A 19,915-nucleotide genomic window follows, 5' to 3' on the forward strand; every position below is an offset into this window, starting at 1 on the left:
CTTATTAATCTGTGTTACATCATCAAACTTCTGACCTTCAGGTGTTTTTGTGTTTTTTTTTCTTTAAATTATTTTTGTTAAATTAAATTGAAGTATTTCAATCTAGTTCTGGACTGTTTTTCTTTAAATTTGTACAGAAAAGTGTCTAATTTTCTGCATACAAGATTTGTTCAAAGAGATGCAGGTGATCTAAAAGGACAAGAGGTTTATGCTGCAGTCTGTTTTCATATCGTTGCCTGTATTGTCCGATCTCACACAGAAATATTATACATCTCCCTTCCCCTTTTGTTTCACTCTCTGAAATAAAGCTGCATGAGCAGAAATCCCATCTGAGCTTTCGGTGGAAAGTTAAACATGAATGGAGTAATAATTTAATTCTGCAGAAGTCCCAGGCAGCCATAACTGCTACAGAAGCTTATTTAACAAAGTAATTGTGTTTTTGTCTCACATTATTGTAATTATTAATGTTTGTTCTCCCCATGGAGTCATACCGTGGAGATTTCCACTCACAAACAAATAAAATATGTCAAACTAAGAGCCGGTAATTGAATTAGAAACACGTTTAATAATTCTGCACAACATCCCTCAGTGACACCTTTTCTTTGTCTTTCTTTGGTTTAATATCATTGGGGATGTTTGCAGACGCGCCTCTGGGTTTAAGATTTTATTCCCTGGTGACGTAGAGCTGCAAAGCTCGTTACTTCATGGATCCGAATCTTCATGTTTCATGTGTAAACATTTATTTAAATTTTAAAACTACTCTTTACTGTATCAAATGGTAGTTTATATTTGAACAGAAGTATGTCAGGGCATAAAGTTTTGTAATTTAATTTGCTGTATTTACAAGTAATCCCTCCATATATTATAACGCATATTATTACATTTATTTATAATAATATATAATGTATGTCATGTATAACATATTAACGCTATATTAACAATATTGATATTATTAGTAATATTAGTAACAATAATATTAATTAATAGTAATAAATATAATTAATTATAAGCACAGATTAATAAGTAATTATAATAATTAGTAGTAGCAGTCGCTCTGTTCAACACCTCAGTCCTTCACCCGTTGCAGCGTGACGTCACGGGTCACTGCTTGCTAATGATGACTAGCATTGCATTCACACCAAACGCAGCTTAATGCTTTTAGCTATCAAGTTATCAATATAACCCGGTAAATCTTAAATGTATGCCTGATATAAAAAAGAAAAAGGGACACAGTGCTTTGCTGTGTCCCTTACACTATGACAGCTTTATAACAAGGTCAAGAAAACGTTTCAATTAAGAAAAAATAATAACAGGGTAGAGGGAAGCAGTTCAGTTGTTCTTTCTTGACTTTAATAACCATTAATGCCGCAGACAATAACAGAAAATGTGATGTGGAATTCAGTGTGTTACGGTAAAGTAAAATAAAAAAAGGCGAGCCACACATCAACTCTGACAGATCAGAGCAGGTGTTTAAATGAGCTAATCAACCACTGCAGTGTTAGCTTAGCTATTTGCAGTGTTAGCTTAGCTATTCGCAGCGGCAGCTGATCTACCACAGCTTTTATTAAACTTAAAGCCTATAAACATAAAACTGTAACGTACTGAATGTTTTGTTCTTTGTGTCTGAAATGTTTGAGTCCTTTCCTGAAACATTAAGTATCGTTTTTGCCCGTTGCCGTGGCAACGAGTCTCCGTGTAGTTCAGCCGGCACAGAGAGTGAGAAAGAAGTGGTTTTAGTTGTTCTGCATAGTTTTTCCGCATTGTTTTCTCCTTTGCTGTGGCGCAAAGCAAAGCATTATTAGTCGTACCGACATCTCCGGGTTTCATTTAGTGAACGGAGCCGTTCTACCGCTGCAGCGCCGCTTCCAGCGATGTGCGCATGCGCAAATTTCAGGACGTAAACTATAACTTGCAAGGGGTTCATATGTGTAATTATCTGGTCTAACAGCATTTTACTGAAGTACCGGACCCTTTTTTGTAGTCCTCTTTTTCTAATATTTTAGTACACGTTTTCTCCATTTTATTCAGGCGCTGTTAAAACTCTGGGTGGCGTTTTTTTGACCTTTCGTCAGGCTATTTACAGCTCTCTCTGTCTCTCTCCTGTCTTCTCCATCTAATTTCGTTGTCGCTCACTCCTGTGCCTTTGCCCTGTTTTATTGATGAAGCCAGGAAGGACATTTGGGAATTCAGTTTATTTCAGCCCTAGTTGCCTTGCATTCACACAGTTGCACAAACATATTGCTGGCCTATTTTTCCCAGGTCTTTTCCCTCTGGAAGAGTTTGCTTCCTGCGGTCACACACACATGTTACCGTTCAGACGTAAGAGCAAGCATGAATTACACAGAACTGGACAAAAACACTCCCTCCTAACTGTTTTGCTTATTAAGTATTTTAATATATGAATAGTGGTGCTTAATCTGAAGACACATTTTCACAAAGGTTAGGAGGGATATTATACTAATCTTGCAAAAACCAGTTTCTAGTCCAAATATTTTAGTACACTTCAAATATGGCAAAACTAACTCATAAGTAACATTTCAGCAAGATATAGGAGCTCGTTTTAAGTCAATAATTCCTTAATTAGATTAAAACACACTAGTTCCACTGGCAGATTGGGGAAAATGTCTTGTTATAAGTGAAATAATCTGCTAGTGGAACTAGTGCTTTTTTAATCGATATTAAGAAATTACTGACTTTTTAAAAAGCTCATATAAATTGCTGAAAAGTAAGTTGTAAGCTAACTTTGTCTTATTTCAAGTATATTAAGATATTGGCACTAGAAAGTACATCTAAATATTTTGTCTTTTTGCACTGTAACAACTAACGCTCTAACAGAACTAATTAGGAAAAAACCTGATAAAAAAGACTGTTGTTCACTGCAAAAACACAAAATATTACCAAGTATTTTAGTCTAGTTTCTAGTATAAATATCATAGTACATTTAAAGATAGACGAAATTAACTTAGAAGTAATTTTTAAGGAAGATATAGGAGCTTGTTTTGAGTCAATGTTTTTTTTTAATACTGATTTAATAAAAAGTACTAGTTTTATTAGTTCCACTGCCAGATTATTTCACGAATAGGACATTTTTCAGTGTTTTAAGTGATAAGTGGAACTACAACCTTTTCATCATTTTTAAGGAATTATTGACTTTAAAGAAGCTCCTATATCGTCCTTAAAAGTTACTTGTTAGTTTTGTTTTATTTCAAGTATACCAAGACATTTTCACTATAAATTACATCAGACATACTTGGTAATACTTTGTGTTTTTGCAGTGTAATCTGCCAGTGCATTAAATTTAGTCAGTTTCTCACTGAATGTGTGTTTCTTTTGTTTCCAGAGCTTTGTTCGACTACGATGGAAGTGCTGCAGATCTGAGTGCGCCCAACCAGGCCCTGCCGTTCGGCTTTGGGGACATCCTCCATGTGAGCAGCGCCGGCGAGGAGGAGTGGTGGCCCGCCCGCCACCTCAGCCCCCCACCCCCAAACTGCCCTGAAGTCGGACTCATCCCCAGCCGAAGGAGGTCAGAGCGCTAAGGGGTTCACAAGACGTCGGTGGGGTTCACAGGCCGTGTCTCTGGGTAGCTGATGGGATTGCAGTGATCCTCAAACTTACCCCATTTAACACTCACAAACCACCTCACTGGAAGTTTCCCCGCAACAACACAACATCTTAATTTATACAACCTGACACAAAAAGATTAGTCTCCTAATGTGACTGGCCACAATAAAACTGTGAAGAAATCTACTGGGGACATTTTGAGTTATTTACATGATAGAAAGCAGAAGGAAAGTGTTGTGTGCACAAATAATGCACATTTGTAATGGAAATGCAGCTTTTTTCAAACTACAAACAGAATATGCACTGAAGAGACTTTTATTAACATTTATGTCCCGTTCTTTCGCCCTTAAAGGGCGAGAAGATGTGTGAAACCTCAAAATATCCCGTTCTGGAGTCAGAAGCTTTTACCTGTAAAAGGGAAAGTCTAAATAATGCATAGAAATGATGGCAGCAGTGCAGGAGACTCTGTTAAATAGACGAAGTAACCAGACACCTAAAGGAAGGAAAATCATCACACACAGGGTGAAGTTCAGTGCCAATGTAGGTCTTTTTTTAACGAATCAGTTACATTTACTTGACTAACTCTTTTGAAAAAATGTAAGTTTAGTCGTATTTTTACTCCACTGTATTTTTTACTTGAATAGTTTTGTTATGAAGTATTTCTACTCTTGAGTAAAATTTTCTGATTTTCTACCCACTGAATGAAAATCAAACATGTTTTAACCAAAAATTCACCAGACTCACAGCTGCAGCTTCTGTTAAAGTTTCATGAATTTTAATATTGAAAGAAAATGATGTGGAAAAAAATTATTTTGCCTAATGTTGTTATTTAATATGAATTATTGTCATCTTGGTCCTTAAAACACCAAAATGTCCATTTAACTTTATATTTTGGTCCATCTGTTTATGCAATTTCCAAATGTTAAATGGTTGATGATGATAATAACTCAGTCTTGAGTAGACTTTCTCCCAAACATTTTTTTACTCTTACTTGAGTAAAATTTTTGGGCACCTCTGGAATGAATGAATGAAAACTAAATGATTGGGGAAATTTACACTTCAAAACTGAATCATTTTGTCTTTTAAACATTTAAACTTGGAGAAACTGCATTTCTACAATAACTACAGAGCAAAAACTGCTTCTCTTTGTTGACGGTTGCATTTAAATATGACCTATTATATATAAAGTATTTATTTAATTTATATGTCAAAACAAATAATTTTTATTCCCAATAGACAGTTTAAGTCAGCGCTAGTAGGAGTAAAATAAAGAAACTGAAATTGAATAAAATAGGTTGTTTATCTTGGTCAAACATGTAAAAAATAAACTTAAACTTTCTTTCAAATGGTTTAGAAAGTGCAGTTAGGAATTCTAAATATAATCCAAAATAAACAACAAAGCATAGAACTAGACTGAGTAGATCCGCCCTGATGGACACGCAATGTTAGAAATGATTTGCTTTTGTCTTGCAGAATATTTTTCCAAAATCATAAAGTGTCTTGAAGTTGATTTTTGGGAGATGTGGGTCAGAATGTGTAAATGACACCCAGCAAATCAGATCTGACAAGGGCGACAGTTACATAAAAAGAAATGGCAAATGTGTTCTGGCATGTGCAAAGAATCTACGTCTGAAATGTTTCTGCCTTTATCTTTAAGAAATAACATCTATCAGAAACTCTTCTTTGTTCATAACCGTTTAGGAAAACATTTGGATGTTTGGGTTTTCAGGGTTTATTGAAATGTTAAATTAGATTTAGAGGTCTGGAAGATTTTTACCTGCAACTTAAAGTTTTCACTTTTATTTTGTTGATTTTGAAGCTGATAAATAATTTATGAAGCTGTTCAGTTGCAAAAAGTAGCAAATAAATGGAGGAAATCTGTGAATTTTACATAAAAAGAAAACTTCAAGTTTAGAGAATGTTTTTCTAATGCATAATGAATGTTTGTCAGTTCTCTTTTATTATATATTGTATTATATTATTTTATTCTGATGATGCAGACACATGCTTTGCAACAATAAATACTTTATCCTTGAACCGAGCACACTGAGCTTTTTCCTCAGTTACTTTAGATTTACTTTATGTAAAGTGTAATTTTTCTAATTATTCAGTGTTGTTGCAGTTTATAAGTAGATAAATTCATCTGAGAAGAAAGCTAAAAAAAATCCTCCTTGTCTTGGTGACGCCATTTCCTCAGGCGGCTCACAGATGCTGACAGGTTTCTGAGGTGTGAGGAGTCTGTTTGGAAGAGCGATGTTTCCCAGTGTGGCAGAGGCAGGTGACAGGGAGGGAGGAGAGAGAAGTGTTAGGGACTGAGAGGGAGAGATGAGAGGCAGGGGGGCGAGGATGAGAGGAAACGGGTAGCAGAGGAAGGATCGTCTCCCCGTTTGGATGGAGTGGCTCAGCTTGCTACGCTAGGGCTAACTGACTAGCCGCTTCGCTAACAGTGTCAACGCTGAAGCATTATTTCACCAAACGTTTTAGAAAAAGTATAAAGGTGTTTGTCATGTTGGCCAAATGTCTTGAGTGAAAAATACCCTGTACCAATCCCATGTTTTGTTTTTAGAAAAGGACGTCATTCATTGTAGTTCTAAAATTTAACAAGGAAACAGACTTTTAAACTCATAACATTTTTATGCTTTTTATATAAAATGTTGATGATTAGTCTCAAAATTTGAGTTCTTTTCTAGCAAATTTTCAACTTTTTAAACTCAGAAATGTCCTCTTTTTTTTCCAAGAAAATTTCTGAGATTAATTTCAAAATATTTTTTGTTTTTTCTGGCTAATTATAGACTTTTCAAGTTGAGAAATTTCCAATTTTCTTTCAGAAAATCTGACTTTTCAAACTCAGAAATGTTCTTGTTTTGTCCAAGATTAATCTAAACATTTTCAAGTTTTTTTCTATATTAATTAATATTAATTAAAAAAATGTTTTTCTAGCAGTTTTTGACTTTTCAGACTTTTTTACTAGAGAATTTATGAGTTTTCTGCTGAAAATTTACTCCTCTCTTTTATAATGGCCCTGATGCATTTTGTGTGTTGAGATTTGTTTTATTTCTTATCTTCTTAAGGAAAACATGAGTTTCTTCTCTGTAAGTGTTGATTTCTGTTTTTGCTCATTTTGTTTCTCTCACAGAGCAGAGAAGAAGGAAAGGTCGAGGCTAAAGATGGTCAGAGTGTCGAGGTCTCAGGACAGATCGGTGAGTTTGTGCACCTCATGCTGACCCTAAACGTTTGGCCGTTTAGCTGTCGCAGCTCATTTCTTTGTAACAAGTGAACAATTTAATTAATAGTTTGATTCCAGCTTTCTAAAAGTTGTAATTTTGCCTGAAATGGTTCCAACTTACAGCAAAAACCTGAAACCAAAGTGTAAAAAAATGTAAAAAAAAAAAAGTAAAAAAAAAAAAAAGAGAGATTTTCTTTTCACATAGAAGCTAGTTGTTAGTATTTTAAGGTGCTACAAAAACCAACAAAAAGATCAAGATAAAGATAATCCCTCTTGTCATTTCAGTCGATGTTTCTGGTTTTTCACCTTCTCATATTAAAGTTTGGGACCTAACACCTGAAACCTGGAGATTAGCAGGAATAAGGATTTAGCTTGTGCAAAATTCACGTAAAACTGAGGAAAACTCAAAAGACTTACTTTTTATTTCATAACCCAAATATCCCAGAAAGGATATTTGGGTTATATCCTTTCTATATATAAGAAAGGATATTCTTATGGGAACAGGTGCATAAGCAAGTGAAATATTGCTTTAAGACAAGACTTATTGAGATACCTATTACTTTTCAAAATTCACATTTTTGACCTTTTTGTATTTCCAATTGGGTTCCTACTACTTCTAAAAACTGCCATGGTACTCGGTTTTTGGCAGTAAGTTGATGTTTTTTGGTGTTTGAAAAATGAGCCCTTTCCAAAACCTCCAGCATGCAGTCATTGCACCCTGTTACCTAGCAACCACAGTGAATCCCAGCCTGTTACCTAGCAACACAAGCAGAGCTCCAGGACATTTAATCAGCTGGTTGTACGACTGTATGAGCCGTACAATGGCTGCTGGAAAGGATAACTGTTATGTTGTCTTATCATCCAGAAACCACTTATTGCATTCTAGTTGGTTATGCAGGAGGCTCCACTTCTGCTTTTCAAACATGTACAGTTGTATAATTGCTCATCTGTTTGCAGCCATTTTCACGTGCGAGTGTAAAAGTTGAGTTGGAGGGATGTTAAAGTGACCATAAGATTAAAATATCATTATCTAAGAATGATTTTATGCAGAAATCCTGGCCTTACATGTTGAAGGAAGCACAATAAGTCCCCTTTAAATGTTAGAACTTGATCAGATCTGAGGCTGCAGCATTACTTGAGTGTAAAGATGAGCTCTGACACAAATTTTAGCACAAGCTATTGATAGCACTGCGCTGTCGGCTCGATCTCACTCTTCTGTTTTCTTCACGCCGTGCTGCGCCACGTGATGAAGAAATGATCATTAAAAATGATCACACCCTCACACACACTTCTTCTCTCGGTTATTTGCATAGCAGACTTTCAAACCGTGTTTCTGCTGACAACACACACACACACAGTTTCATTGTCCTGTGTGTGGTGATTAATGATCTCCTCTCTTTCTTTCTCCTCCAGGATCAAGAGGATAAAGGTGAGCTACCTAACTATCGCTGACACCTGCTGGTCACTATGTGTAACTGCTTGTTCTGATACAATAGTTTTGTCTGTTTTGATAGGGGATAACCAATAATATCCCCTCAAAATAGTTCTAATTTGTCACTTTGTTGTGTAGTGTTCTAGATTAAATTGTATATTCGTGAAAAAATTTATAGATTGCTTTATTTTCATCCAACTAGACCTAATTTGTTTTTTATTCCTGAATAATCTTCTGCTTTATTTGTTTTTAATTAACTGAAATTTTGCTTAATCTTACCCTGTTTTGTTTTTCACAATGATTCCTTGTTAAATCAAGAAACAGTTCAAGTTTTATTTCTGTGTCTTGCAACACAGATGTTTCACTTCCTCTTTTCATGTTCTGCAGATCTTTGTAAAAAATAAAAATTTGCTGATTCGAAAAAAGGAAAGCTGCATTTGCAAACTGGAGGTTTGGAGTGGAAAGCACAGAAGTCAAATAAATCATCTTTTATTACATCAGCACAACCCAGAGGCCTGTCTCTGCTTTAAAAGCAGCTTTCACATTGTAGTGTAGTGCAGACTCTTGTGCTAACATCAGCTTTAAGCTGCACCAGTCAGAATTTTATGCCTGATTTCTGAGTTTTTATAATTCAGACTTTTCTTTAGGAATAAGAAGTATAATAATGTTTCTCTGCAAAAACACAAAATCTTACTAAGTAATTTTGATCTAGTTTCACGTGCAAATATTTTAGTACATTTGAAATAAGACAGAACTAACTTATAAGTAACTTTACTGTAAGATGTAGGAGCCTGATTTAAGTCAATAATCCTTTAATACTGAGCAATTAAAATGCTAGTTCCTCTCATTATTTCACTTATAACATGGAGTAAATGTTTTATTATAAGATAAATAATCTTCCAGTGGAACTAGAACTGGGTTTCTTGTGCAAATAAGACAAAATTAACTTACAAGTAACTTTTCAGTGAAATATAGGAGCTTGTTTTAAATCAACATTTCATTAATATTGATTAGAAAGTATTAGTTCTGTTGTTGGATTAATTTTGTTGCACTTATAAAATGGGAAAAATGTCTTGTTATAAGTGAAAGAATCTTCCAGTGAAAGTAGAACTGGGTTGCTAGGCAACGGGCTGGGCGGCTGGGGTTGCTAGGTAACGGGGTGGGCTTGGCTGGGGTTGCTAGGTAACGGTGCTTTGTTACAAGTGAAATAATCTGCCAGTGGAACTAGAACTTTTTCATGAATATTAAGAACTTATTTACTCAAAACAAGCTCCTATGCTGAGAAGTTACTTATATGTTTGTTTTCACTTATTTCAAGTGTACTAAGATATTTTCTCTAGTAACTAGACCAAAATACTGAGTAAGATTTTGTGTTTTTGCAGTGTTACTATTTACAACAGAGAAAAACGACTTGAGTTACCGAACAGCTGCTTAATTTTGGCTTTAAAATGGTTGTGCCTCCAGAAAACTGATGACTAAATATAAGACATTGTATTCGTGTAAGGGTGTTTGTGTTCCTGTGAGTTGTGTGTGTGTGTGTACGTAATTGTGTGGATGTGTGTGTGTTGACTCTGACCTGTCTTGTCCTTCCAGCGCTGGTAACCTCTGGCACCAGTGATAGTGAGAGTAGTTCCTGTAAGTGTAGATCCTCCTCTGTCCTCCATTTCTCCGCTGCGCCTCGCTCTACATCCTCTTGTGTTTTCCATGTCGTCTGTCCGTGGGTGTGTGTTTCTCTGTGTGTTAATTATGTGCATGTGGGTTTTGTGTGCAAGTCATATTTCTCTCTACTTTTCCAGAGCTGCTGGAGAAGTTTTCTTTCCAACGTAGAAGTGGGTAGGAATTTGGTGTGGTGTCAAATATGTGATCATTAAGCCTTTAAAAGTATTTGTTTCTGTTTGAACAGCTGGCCAGGAGGAGATCCTCCTTACATACCAACCTGTTGTGCAGCAGGAAGGTACATAAATTACTCTTATTTTTACTTTTTACTCACCTTTTTCAGTTATTTCTATAAATCATTAAATCACCTGACAGCATTTGAGATGCTTTTCCCCCAAAACAGCACTGGCTTCTAGTCGGGAACTCAGACGATGCTACAAATGTGCAAAGAAACATCTAATTTTACATTTTTCTACTATAATACTATTTCTGTCTTCAATCATTTATTTTAGTTTATTCTACAAGAGAATATTTCGATTTTTCTTTTTATTTCGTAGTAAATAAGAAAACTTTTATCAACTGACATCTACACAAGAACAACCGATTTTAGAGAACTCAGTTGGATTTTAACTAATTTATTAAACCTGGTTTAAAACACAAAACAAATTAAAAGAAATTAGAATAAACTGAACATCTTTCTTTTTTCTTCCAAGGCCAAAATAATTTTCAAACTGGATTTCTTTGATTTATTAACGTACAAAACAACTTTTAAGTTTTGGCTGTGCAGTGATTTAAGATTTCATTACTTCTCTGTCTAGTTAAAATTATTGTACGCTGCAGGATCGGATTAAAGTGTAAGACATTTTTTGGTCCTGTTAGATTTATCTCTCTTGTATTTTTAAAGTATAATTTTTAAAGTGTAATTTTTTGGTTACAATGACTAAATTGTAGTTCATAAAACATCAGCAGTGAATTTTGTGAAAGATTTTGTCAGATTCAGCCCGTTTTCCTTTTTGTAATCAAACAAGTGTCTTTTCATGGAAGTAAACGTCCTTCTTTTCACTTTTCCCAGTTAATTACACACGGCCAGTCATCGTGCTTGGACCAATGAAGGATCGGGTCAATGATGACCTCATCTCTGAGTTTCCTGAAAAGTTTGGATCCTGTGTCCCACGTAAGTTTCTTGATTTGTTTTAAGTCAATAATCCCTTAAAATAGAGGGAAAAGTGTTGGTTCATCTCTCAGAATTTTGTGTTTTACTTTTAACGAGAAAAAAATGTTTTGTAATAAGTGTAAAAATCTGCCAGTGGAACTAGTTTTTTAATTCAATATTAAGGAATTATTAATTTAAACTAACTGTTGCATCTTTTTTCAAATGTAAAAGATATTCACACTAGAAACCTGACAAAATATAATTTAGATTTTGTGTTTGTGCAGCGAAATTTTAATTTTTTTGCCTGATCTGAATCTGTGTGAATCCTGTTAGACACAACACGGCCACGGAGAGACTATGAGGTAGACGGCAGAGATTATCACTTCATGTCCTCAAGAGAGCTGATGGAGCGAGAGATTCAGGAACACAAGTTCATCGAGGCGGGGCAGTACAACAACCACCTCTACGGGACCAGCATACAGTCTGTCAGAGAGGTCGCCGACAAGGTGAGGCCCGCTAGGCGCGCGCCTGGAGGAGGGGCGCCGTGAAGGCGGCTGATTGTCGGACTCTTGCTCTCCTGCAGGGGAAACACTGCATCCTGGATGTTTCTGGGAATGCCATAAAGCGTCTCCAGATGGCGGGCCTCTACCCCATCGCCATCCTCCTTAGACCACGAAATGTCGACAACATCCTGTGAGTAGCAGATGCACTAAATAACGACGCTCGTACGCTTTCGAACTGAAAGGTTTTACAGAGAAATGCTTCGTTTTAAATAGGACTGGACGCTACAGCTGAAAAATGTATCACAGCATAACAATTGGTGGGATTTCTGTTTTAAATGTCAGAGATATTCAAAACTGGTGACATGACCTTTCCTGTTCCATCCAGTTTTCATTCCACGCCGCGTTTTTTCATTTTTAAGCAATTATGGGACACAGTAGCAAAACCTTACATTGCTGCTGCGCAAGTTACTAAATCACTACTTATGGTTCATTGCTAGGCAACCATAAGTAGTTGCTAGGTAACCATAAGTCATTGCTAGGTAACCATACGTTACTCAGAAGGTTGTTGCTAGGTAACCAGAGGGTGAGTGAGTCAGTTGATTCCACCTTACTTATTGTAGTTAACTAAAACTAATTATATAACAAAAACTGAAATTGAGAAAACATTTTTGTAAAATGAAATAAATACGAACAATAATTAACTAACTGGAACTGTGCCATGGATTAGAATTATAAAACTAAAACATACTGAAATTATAGATGTAACATATTTTGTTTTTGTGTTTATGAATCTATTTATTAGCATTTTGAAATTTTTCACAATATCTTTTTCTGTATAAAAATATATTGCAGGTTTACTGCACCACATTCCTTCTTGTTTACAACCTCAGGTTTAGTTTACACTTAAAAGTAAAATCATGTTTTCAACATTTGCTCTTCAGAGAGATGAACAAGCGTTTGACAGAGGAACAGGCGAGGAAGGCCTTCGACAGAGGCATCAAACTGGAGCAGGAGTTTGCAGAGTACTTCACCGGTTAGTCAACTTCCACACACACACACACACACACACACACGCACACACACACACACACACACACCCACACACACACGCACACACACACACATACACACACACACGCACGCACGCACACACACACATACACACACACACATACACACACACACACATATAAAAAAAAAACAATGATATGAATATGACTTTTTATTTCAGACTAGTAATTTTTCTCATCTTTTCCTTGACTTTATTCCTTTCTGCATTTGCCTTTTTGTTGTTTGGTTGATGTAACCGATTGTAGAGTTACATTGAGTGGGCACTGCGTCGTTACCTAGCAACCCCAGTTGATCTCCATAACATTTTGTCAGCTGGTTTTACCGCTGTATGCTCTGTACAATGGCTGCTGGAGAAGACAACTGTTTCGTTCTTGACTTACTATTCAGAAACTATTTGCTGCACTTTTGTAGGTTGTGCAGTAGGCTCCACTTCTGCTTTTCAAAGATGTATGGTTGTATAATTGCACATCTGATTGCAAGTTATTTTTACGTGTGAGTGTAAACTTTGAGTTTGGGGGTGGGGGTGTGGATTTAAAGTCACAAGACGCCATAAAACAAAATAAGCAGAACTGACTAAAATTTCATTAAACTTTGTTCAAAAAATGGGGAGAACATTTTAGTGATTTATTTTATTTATTTTCTGCTCCTTCCTGCTCAGAAACAACTTGTATTTTGTTTGTAACCCACTGATCTCTGTGTTTGTCTCTCTTGCAGCAATAGTCCACGGCTCTTCTTTAGAGGAAATTTACTCGCAGGTGAAGCAAATCATCGAGGAGCAGTCGGGTCCTTACATCTGGGTGACCACCAAGGAGCGCCTCTGAACAAACACACACATGGAAAACATCCACGCACACACATTACTGTCTCTGCACTTCCCACTTGATTTTATTTTTTTCTACTATCAGCCTGCTTCCTCTGTTTTGCATTGCTGCACACACGTGTTTCCACACAAGCACACGATGTCGGCGGGCGCGGCGCGGCCGGGACTGTCTGGGACGGCTCCTTCCTGCACCGGGAGGACCTCGGGTCGGTCCGGCAGCCTCCGGGTGGATCTTCCTTCAGCTTGGTTCCTTAATGTTTAAGGAGTTGGTTCAAATCAAGGCAACTTGCACCATGATCTGATTTATTTCACTACTGTTCTTCTTATTGTTGTTGTCGTTGTTGTTTTCATATTAACAAAGAGTAATGCATTCATGTATCAGTTTGTAATGATAATATTGTCACCAAGAGGCAGACTTTTGCACGCTGTAGCTTTAAGAGCATGTTTATGGGACAAAAATCTTGATCTAACTCCCTGTCTGTCTTTCTGTCTGTCATTCCACATGGCATCGGGTGTTTTTAGAGTTTCTTTCTGTCTTTATTTTACATTTTTCATCCTTTCGCATCCTCATTTTCTCTTCCTACACTCTAAAATCCTTATATAGGAAGTGAAAATATTTATTGTAATTCTACCTTCCCCTGCCCTGCGTTTCAGCATCACACTGCAAAAAAAACATAATTTTACCAGGTAATTTTGGCCTAGTTTCCAGTGTAAATATCTTAGTACACTAGAAATAAGACAAAACTAACTTATAAGTGACTTCTCAACAAGAAACGGATGAAAAAGTTCTAATTCCACTGGCAGATTATTTCACTTGTACCAAAGTACCGTTACCTAGCAACGCCAGCCAAGCCCAGCCCGTCACCTAGCAACGCCAGCCAAGCCCAGCCCGTCACCTAGCAACCCCGTTCCAGTTGCACTGGGCGATTCTTTCATTTATAACAAGACATTTTTCCAAAGTTTTCCAAAGCTATAAGGATAACAGAAAAAAAGTATTATAAGTGAAATAATCCGCCCCTGAAATCAATATTAAGGAATTATTTATTTAAAACAAGCTCCTATATCTTACTGAAAAGTTACTTTAACTTAGTTTTGTCTCATTTCAAGTGAACTAAGAAACTAGACAAAAATACTTAAAGATTTTGTGTTTTTGCAGTGCAAAAGCCAAAGTGTTGAGAAGCTACTGTTTATGGATGTAGCATGAAAAATATTCATAATCACTTTAGAGATTTCTGATCACCTTAATTTTAAATGTAACAATTATATTTCCTTCATGCAATATAGAGAATTATATCAAAGTTTTTTAAGCATCGAAATATATTTGAAGCTTTGGGTTCATATTTTTTGCTAAAATATTAATATGGAAACTAATTCAAACTAGAAACCTGACCATAATTTTTACCTCAATGCGAATATTTCCAGCAGAGGCTTAATGAGCAGAAACATGAACGACGTTTGTTGTAAAAACAGTCATAATTAGTGTTTTTAAATATAGTTCTTAAATATTCTGATGGGTCCGACATACCCTACAGAGACAGGAAAAGACAATCAAAAGCAAAGATCTGCTGTATTTGGGAGATTTTACTCGATATTGGAGTATTGGGATGGGAATTTGTTCTTCTAAGTCAGGGGTGTCCAAAGTGTGCCGCGGGGGCCATTTGTGGCCCTTCGACTAATTTTTTTGTGGTCCTCAACAGTAGTTAAAAAACAATACAGATTTGCTTAAACTTTATTTTAATCTACATTAAAAATTATTTACATAATTTAAATGGAAAATGTTAAGTACTGCACAAAGTATTGATGTTTTTACAGTGAAGCTTGTGTGATAAGTGGAGCCAGGCTGACTTTGGGGCACAAAATTAGATTTTTATTCAATGTTAAACTCAACTAAACGTTTTGGAAGTAAATAACTCAAATCCTGTTCTTATAACTGAGATCTAATTTGTTCAGCCAAGCCCAAAGGAATTTAAAAACTAGTTGATTTAATACAGCAAAATTATTTTAGTGTTTTGATTATAAAAATAAACATGAATTTTCTTCAATAAAATAATAAATAATAACGTGGACAACTTTATTTGGTTTGTTTTTCTTGGCCCACAAGTACTTTTGACTCGACAGAAAGTTTGGGCTCCCCAGGACTAAAGAACAAAAATGAAATGTAAATGTGTTACTATGTTTTCCACTCGCCATACTTGGTCAGTAAATATGCAGAGTTGGAAGGAAATTTGACTGAAACATAATAAAATCGGATCAATCTGACTTTTTAGCAGCTCAAGAGGAAACCTTAACATTTTAAATCAGAAGAGATTTTATTATTTTTAAAAAGCAGTAAAAGCAATTCTGTCCAGTAATTCCAGGATTTCTCCTTTTTCTGGCTTTACCTCAGACTTCTGTCTCCTACACGCTCCGTGCACTTTGACCTTAAGCAGTGAAACGCCTCCTTCTTCATCATCATCATCGTGACTCCTTCCCTCTAAATGTAGTTGCACTAACGAGGGCTGATTTCCTAAAGCATCTTGTGTGACGCGTCTTTCTGTTAAAGTTATGAAGGAGATTTTGGTGAAGGTTTTTATTTTTACACATTTTTAGTAAACAAAGATATCAGACGTTGCATAAACATCAAAGTTTGTCATAAAAAACGTTTGACAGAGTGTTGGGGCAAAGCTAAGAAAATAAAAAATAATAAAATTAAAAGAATAAAGTTTAAGTAATATGAAAATAAAGTTGCAGTATTATGAGGTAATTATAATATTATGACTTTATTCTTGTAGTTTTATTATGAAAATAAGTTATATTAAGTTGCATTAATAAAGTCATACTCTTAAAGTTGAAACGAGAATAAAGTCAAAATAATAATAGGATAAAGTCATAATAAAAACAATTTTTTTCACATTATTTTTATTTTATTCTTGTACAACTGTATTTTGGTATTATTGCAACTTTATTATTGCAGTTTTATAATGAGAATAAAGTAATATTAAGTCGTATCAATAAAGTTGTTCTATTAAAGTAAAAATAATACGAGAATAAAGTTACAAAATATAATAAAGTTGTAATATTATGAATATTACCTTATTTAAGTTTACTCTTGTACGACTTTATTCTCGTAATTTTATGAATAATAAGTTGTATTAATAACTATAAAGTCGTATTAAAGTCAAGATGAGAATGAAGTTTTGATATTATGACTTTATTCTCATATTACTACAATTTTTTTCTTATAATTTTATTTTTTCTTGGTCTGGTCCTAATACTTTGTCATAAATCCACTGTATGTTTTTTTTATTTAGTTTGGATTTTCATTTTTTATTTTGACTCTGGCTGTGTGACCTCAGCACCACCTGCTTCGTTTCTCTCCTCTATGAAAACCAGCTGCAGCTTTAATTTCACCGTTTCCTCCCTGTCGTCACGGAAACCGAACCTTCAGCCGCATCGTGACAGGACGATAAAAATAACCCGACGATCAGCTGCTGCTTGAGGACAGAAAGTCAAGATGCTTTTGATGGCGCAGCCCTTGCTTGTATGGACCTCGTCAGCCACCGTCTCCCCTTAATCCGCGTTAATCCCTCAAGGCGACTCCTCCAAGCTGACTGGAGGACGGAGGCGTACAGAGAGGCCCTTCTTTCAGCGGCGGCGCCCTGATAACGCAGAAAAACTACCAACTTTCACCACATTTTGAGAGCTTTAACGTCTCCTCTGTTCTTCTGGATTTATGTTTCCTTGTTAATCCCAGTAGATTATTTGTGACCGTCGGCTGAGAGAACGGGAACCTCCGTACGGCTCTGGCTGCGTGTTTCAGCCGGGGGACTATGCCACTGTTTGTTAGAGTAAAGCACCGATGCAAAGAATCGATTAAAGAGATGTATCTATATCTAACATAATATAATATTTATCCCTGCTCTAACTGCCTATTTTGGTACAAAAATAAATAAAAGGCTTTATTGAGCTTTACTGCAGTCCCTTTAACTGTGACAAGAGACGACTTTTCTTTTTCTCTGTCAAATGCATAAAAATGTTCTTATCACATCTACTGTGCATTTATAGTAATATAGTGATATTTTGAATGATAAACTTTTTGGTGGTGATTCAGTTGAAAATTTGCAGTTCATCCAAAGTGCGGCTCAGCGGCCATTTGTGAATAATTTCAAAAATGCAATTAAAAAATGATACAAATTTAGCCGATAGATGCAGATGGAAACTTTTAATTTATAGTTTTCTTACAATCTAGTGTTTGTCTTTTTATAATGTAGCTTTAAGAAAAGGTAAAACGATGTTTATTCAGAGATTTTTATGGAAATGATGCACCAAAACCAGATTTTATTTAATTTACCAGCCTTGACTAAATGTAACAAACGTTTTTAAACAAAGTGACCGAATCTTGTTCCTCTTACTGAAAATTAATTTGTTCCATCAAGCCGAAGAGAAACTGCAAACTAGATGCTTTACTTTTAAAACAGAAAATGTCCCAAATCTACTACGGCGCGTTGCAGCCAATGTAGATTTATAAAAAAAATTTAAAGTAGTAAATGTCCACTAATCTCTGAAATTTTCTACAAAAAACTTTTCAGATGTTGACAATTTTCAAAAGTCAGAAAATTAAAAAATAAAAAATTCCAGAAAATTTCTGAGATTAATTTCAATTTATGAGTTTTTTGTTTTAAATTTACAACTTTTCTGAAATACAGTAAATTTAGCTACATTATTTGCTTGATTTTAGGTTGGGGGTTTTTAGGCGTCTGATTACTTTTGACTTTTGGCCCAAAAAGTTTGCACACCCCTGATCGAACACATATTCCAGTCAGTAAAACCTGCAGGTAAGTACGTTTAAAAAGCTGCGCTTATCGGCCACTTTATGATATTTTAAATTAATTCTCTGTGACGTCGATTCAACAAGAGCATAGAAAACATTGATTCTCAGTGAAACGCTACTGAAAATGTTGCTAAAGGGTTAATGAAGGAGCGACTTCCTGAAGTTTCTGAGTTTCAGAAACAGCAAAAGTTTCTTAAAGAGACAGAGGCCCAATTTCAAGGACTTAAACTACAAAGTAAATCATTTTTTTAGTCATACCTGCTATATATGTAGCATTTCTACAACCATTGAAGTCGACATTGTTACTTTTCTATGTGGCTGGAAAACAAAAGATTCATCTTTAACACTAAACTAGTGACAAATGGCATCTTATTGTCATAAATGGCAAATTATGTAAATGACGGTACTGGTCACTTGTATAATAAAGAACATTATTTTAAAGATGCTTCCCTGAACAGGTTAGGATACCAAAACACAAAATATGTAAAAAAAAATTGTTTTGAGTATTTTAAGCTCCTTTTAGAGTGGTTTGTTTTGGGGCCTCCTGTCACTTTAAAGTTTACACTCTTCACGTAAAATTGGCTGCAAATAGATAGGGAATTATTCAGCTGTTCATATTTGAAAAGCAGAAGTGGAGCCTCCTGCACAACCAACAAGAATGTAGAAAGTGGTTTCTGGATGGTAAGTTAATGAAACGCTTGTCTTTTCCAGCAGCCATTGTATGGCTGATCAAACGTGCTGGAGCTCGGCTTGGGTGACACAGGGGCCATGAAATATGTGCTGTTGATTTGTGACATTATATTCAGAAGGTTTTTGAAATGGATCATTTACCAGAAACATTAACTTGTTGCCAAAAAACTTCTGGGTGTTTTTCTTTTAATCACTTCGTTTTTAGGAGCAGTAGAAACCAAAACGGAAGTACTAAAACAAGCAAAACGTGAATTTTGCGTCATACGTCCCCTTTAAACAGATGTTCAAGTTGTCAGCTGTAAGTTTCTTTGTGTAGCTCGACGCCCGTCTGCAGTCAGCAACCACAGTGAGACTTCCGGCCTTTGACTTTACGGCATGTCCAAGGTTCTTATTATCACGCCTTCAGGTCGCTGAGTTCCTGCGTTCAAATGTCCAACTATCCGGTGATGAGGGTGAAATGTCCGGCTGTCAGCTGATATCAGAAAAATGCAGATGGGACTCAAACGTGTTGTTTTATTAAACTTCAGAATGCGAAGAAAAAGCAGCTTGTTTATTATTATATTGCCCTCTTGCTGCTGTACGTGACTGAAGAGCTCAGTGTGACTAATTTAACTCTTTTATTGCAGCAGAAGAACAAGGGATGCTCATGTGAAGACAGTTAGGTTTTATTTTTGGAGCACATCAGCTGACATTTACACCTCAACTTGAGCTGTAATGTTTGCCTCACAAGACTAGAACTGTAAACTAACCTTTAAACTCGTGTTTTTTATATAACTTAATGCTATCCTGAAGTTTTTTGGAGCCAAAATGTTTCTTTTATTTTTTTTTTTTAACAAAGTTGCAGCTATGACTCCCTGTTCCCCAGGAAAAATGTGGAAGTCTGGACAAACTGTTTTTATGCTCAGCAGGCTTTTAAACACAACGTGATCTAAGCGTTTGTGTAATTTCTAATGATTTCTCAGCTCCATTATTCTTAATTGTTTCCTCCTGAGA

General features: G+C 35.7%; 1 protein-coding gene across 2 annotated transcripts in view; it reads left to right on the forward strand.

Moving 5' to 3' along the window:
• Positions 1–17,373, forward strand: part of LOC106925986 (disks large homolog 4) — a 120,845-nt gene extending 103,472 nt beyond the window's left edge. Inside the window, exons 15-24 of one of the 2 annotated variants that reach the window (XM_015000601.2) lie at positions 3,341–3,523; positions 6,698–6,761; positions 8,201–8,216; positions 9,813–9,854; positions 10,123–10,173; positions 10,948–11,049; positions 11,362–11,534; positions 11,612–11,721; positions 12,473–12,564; positions 13,317–17,373. In XM_015000601.2, the coding sequence (XP_014856087.2) occupies positions 3,341–3,523; positions 6,698–6,761; positions 8,201–8,216; positions 9,813–9,854; positions 10,123–10,173; positions 10,948–11,049; positions 11,362–11,534; positions 11,612–11,721; positions 12,473–12,564; positions 13,317–13,423 (940 nt within the window). In that variant the 3' untranslated portion in view covers positions 13,424–17,373. The remainder of the gene's footprint in view (positions 1–3,340; positions 3,524–6,697; positions 6,762–8,200; positions 8,217–9,812; positions 9,855–10,122; positions 10,174–10,947; positions 11,050–11,361; positions 11,535–11,611; positions 11,722–12,472; positions 12,565–13,316) is intronic. The other variant, XM_088004676.1, reaches the window with a different exon arrangement.
• Positions 17,374–19,915: the final 2,542 nt, after the last annotated feature.

Source organism: Poecilia mexicana, unplaced genomic scaffold (assembly GCF_051168715.1).
Source record: "Poecilia mexicana isolate PSO_F unplaced genomic scaffold, ASM5116871v1 scaffold_4, whole genome shotgun sequence".
NCBI classification, from domain to species: domain Eukaryota; kingdom Metazoa; phylum Chordata; class Actinopteri; order Cyprinodontiformes; family Poeciliidae; genus Poecilia; species Poecilia mexicana.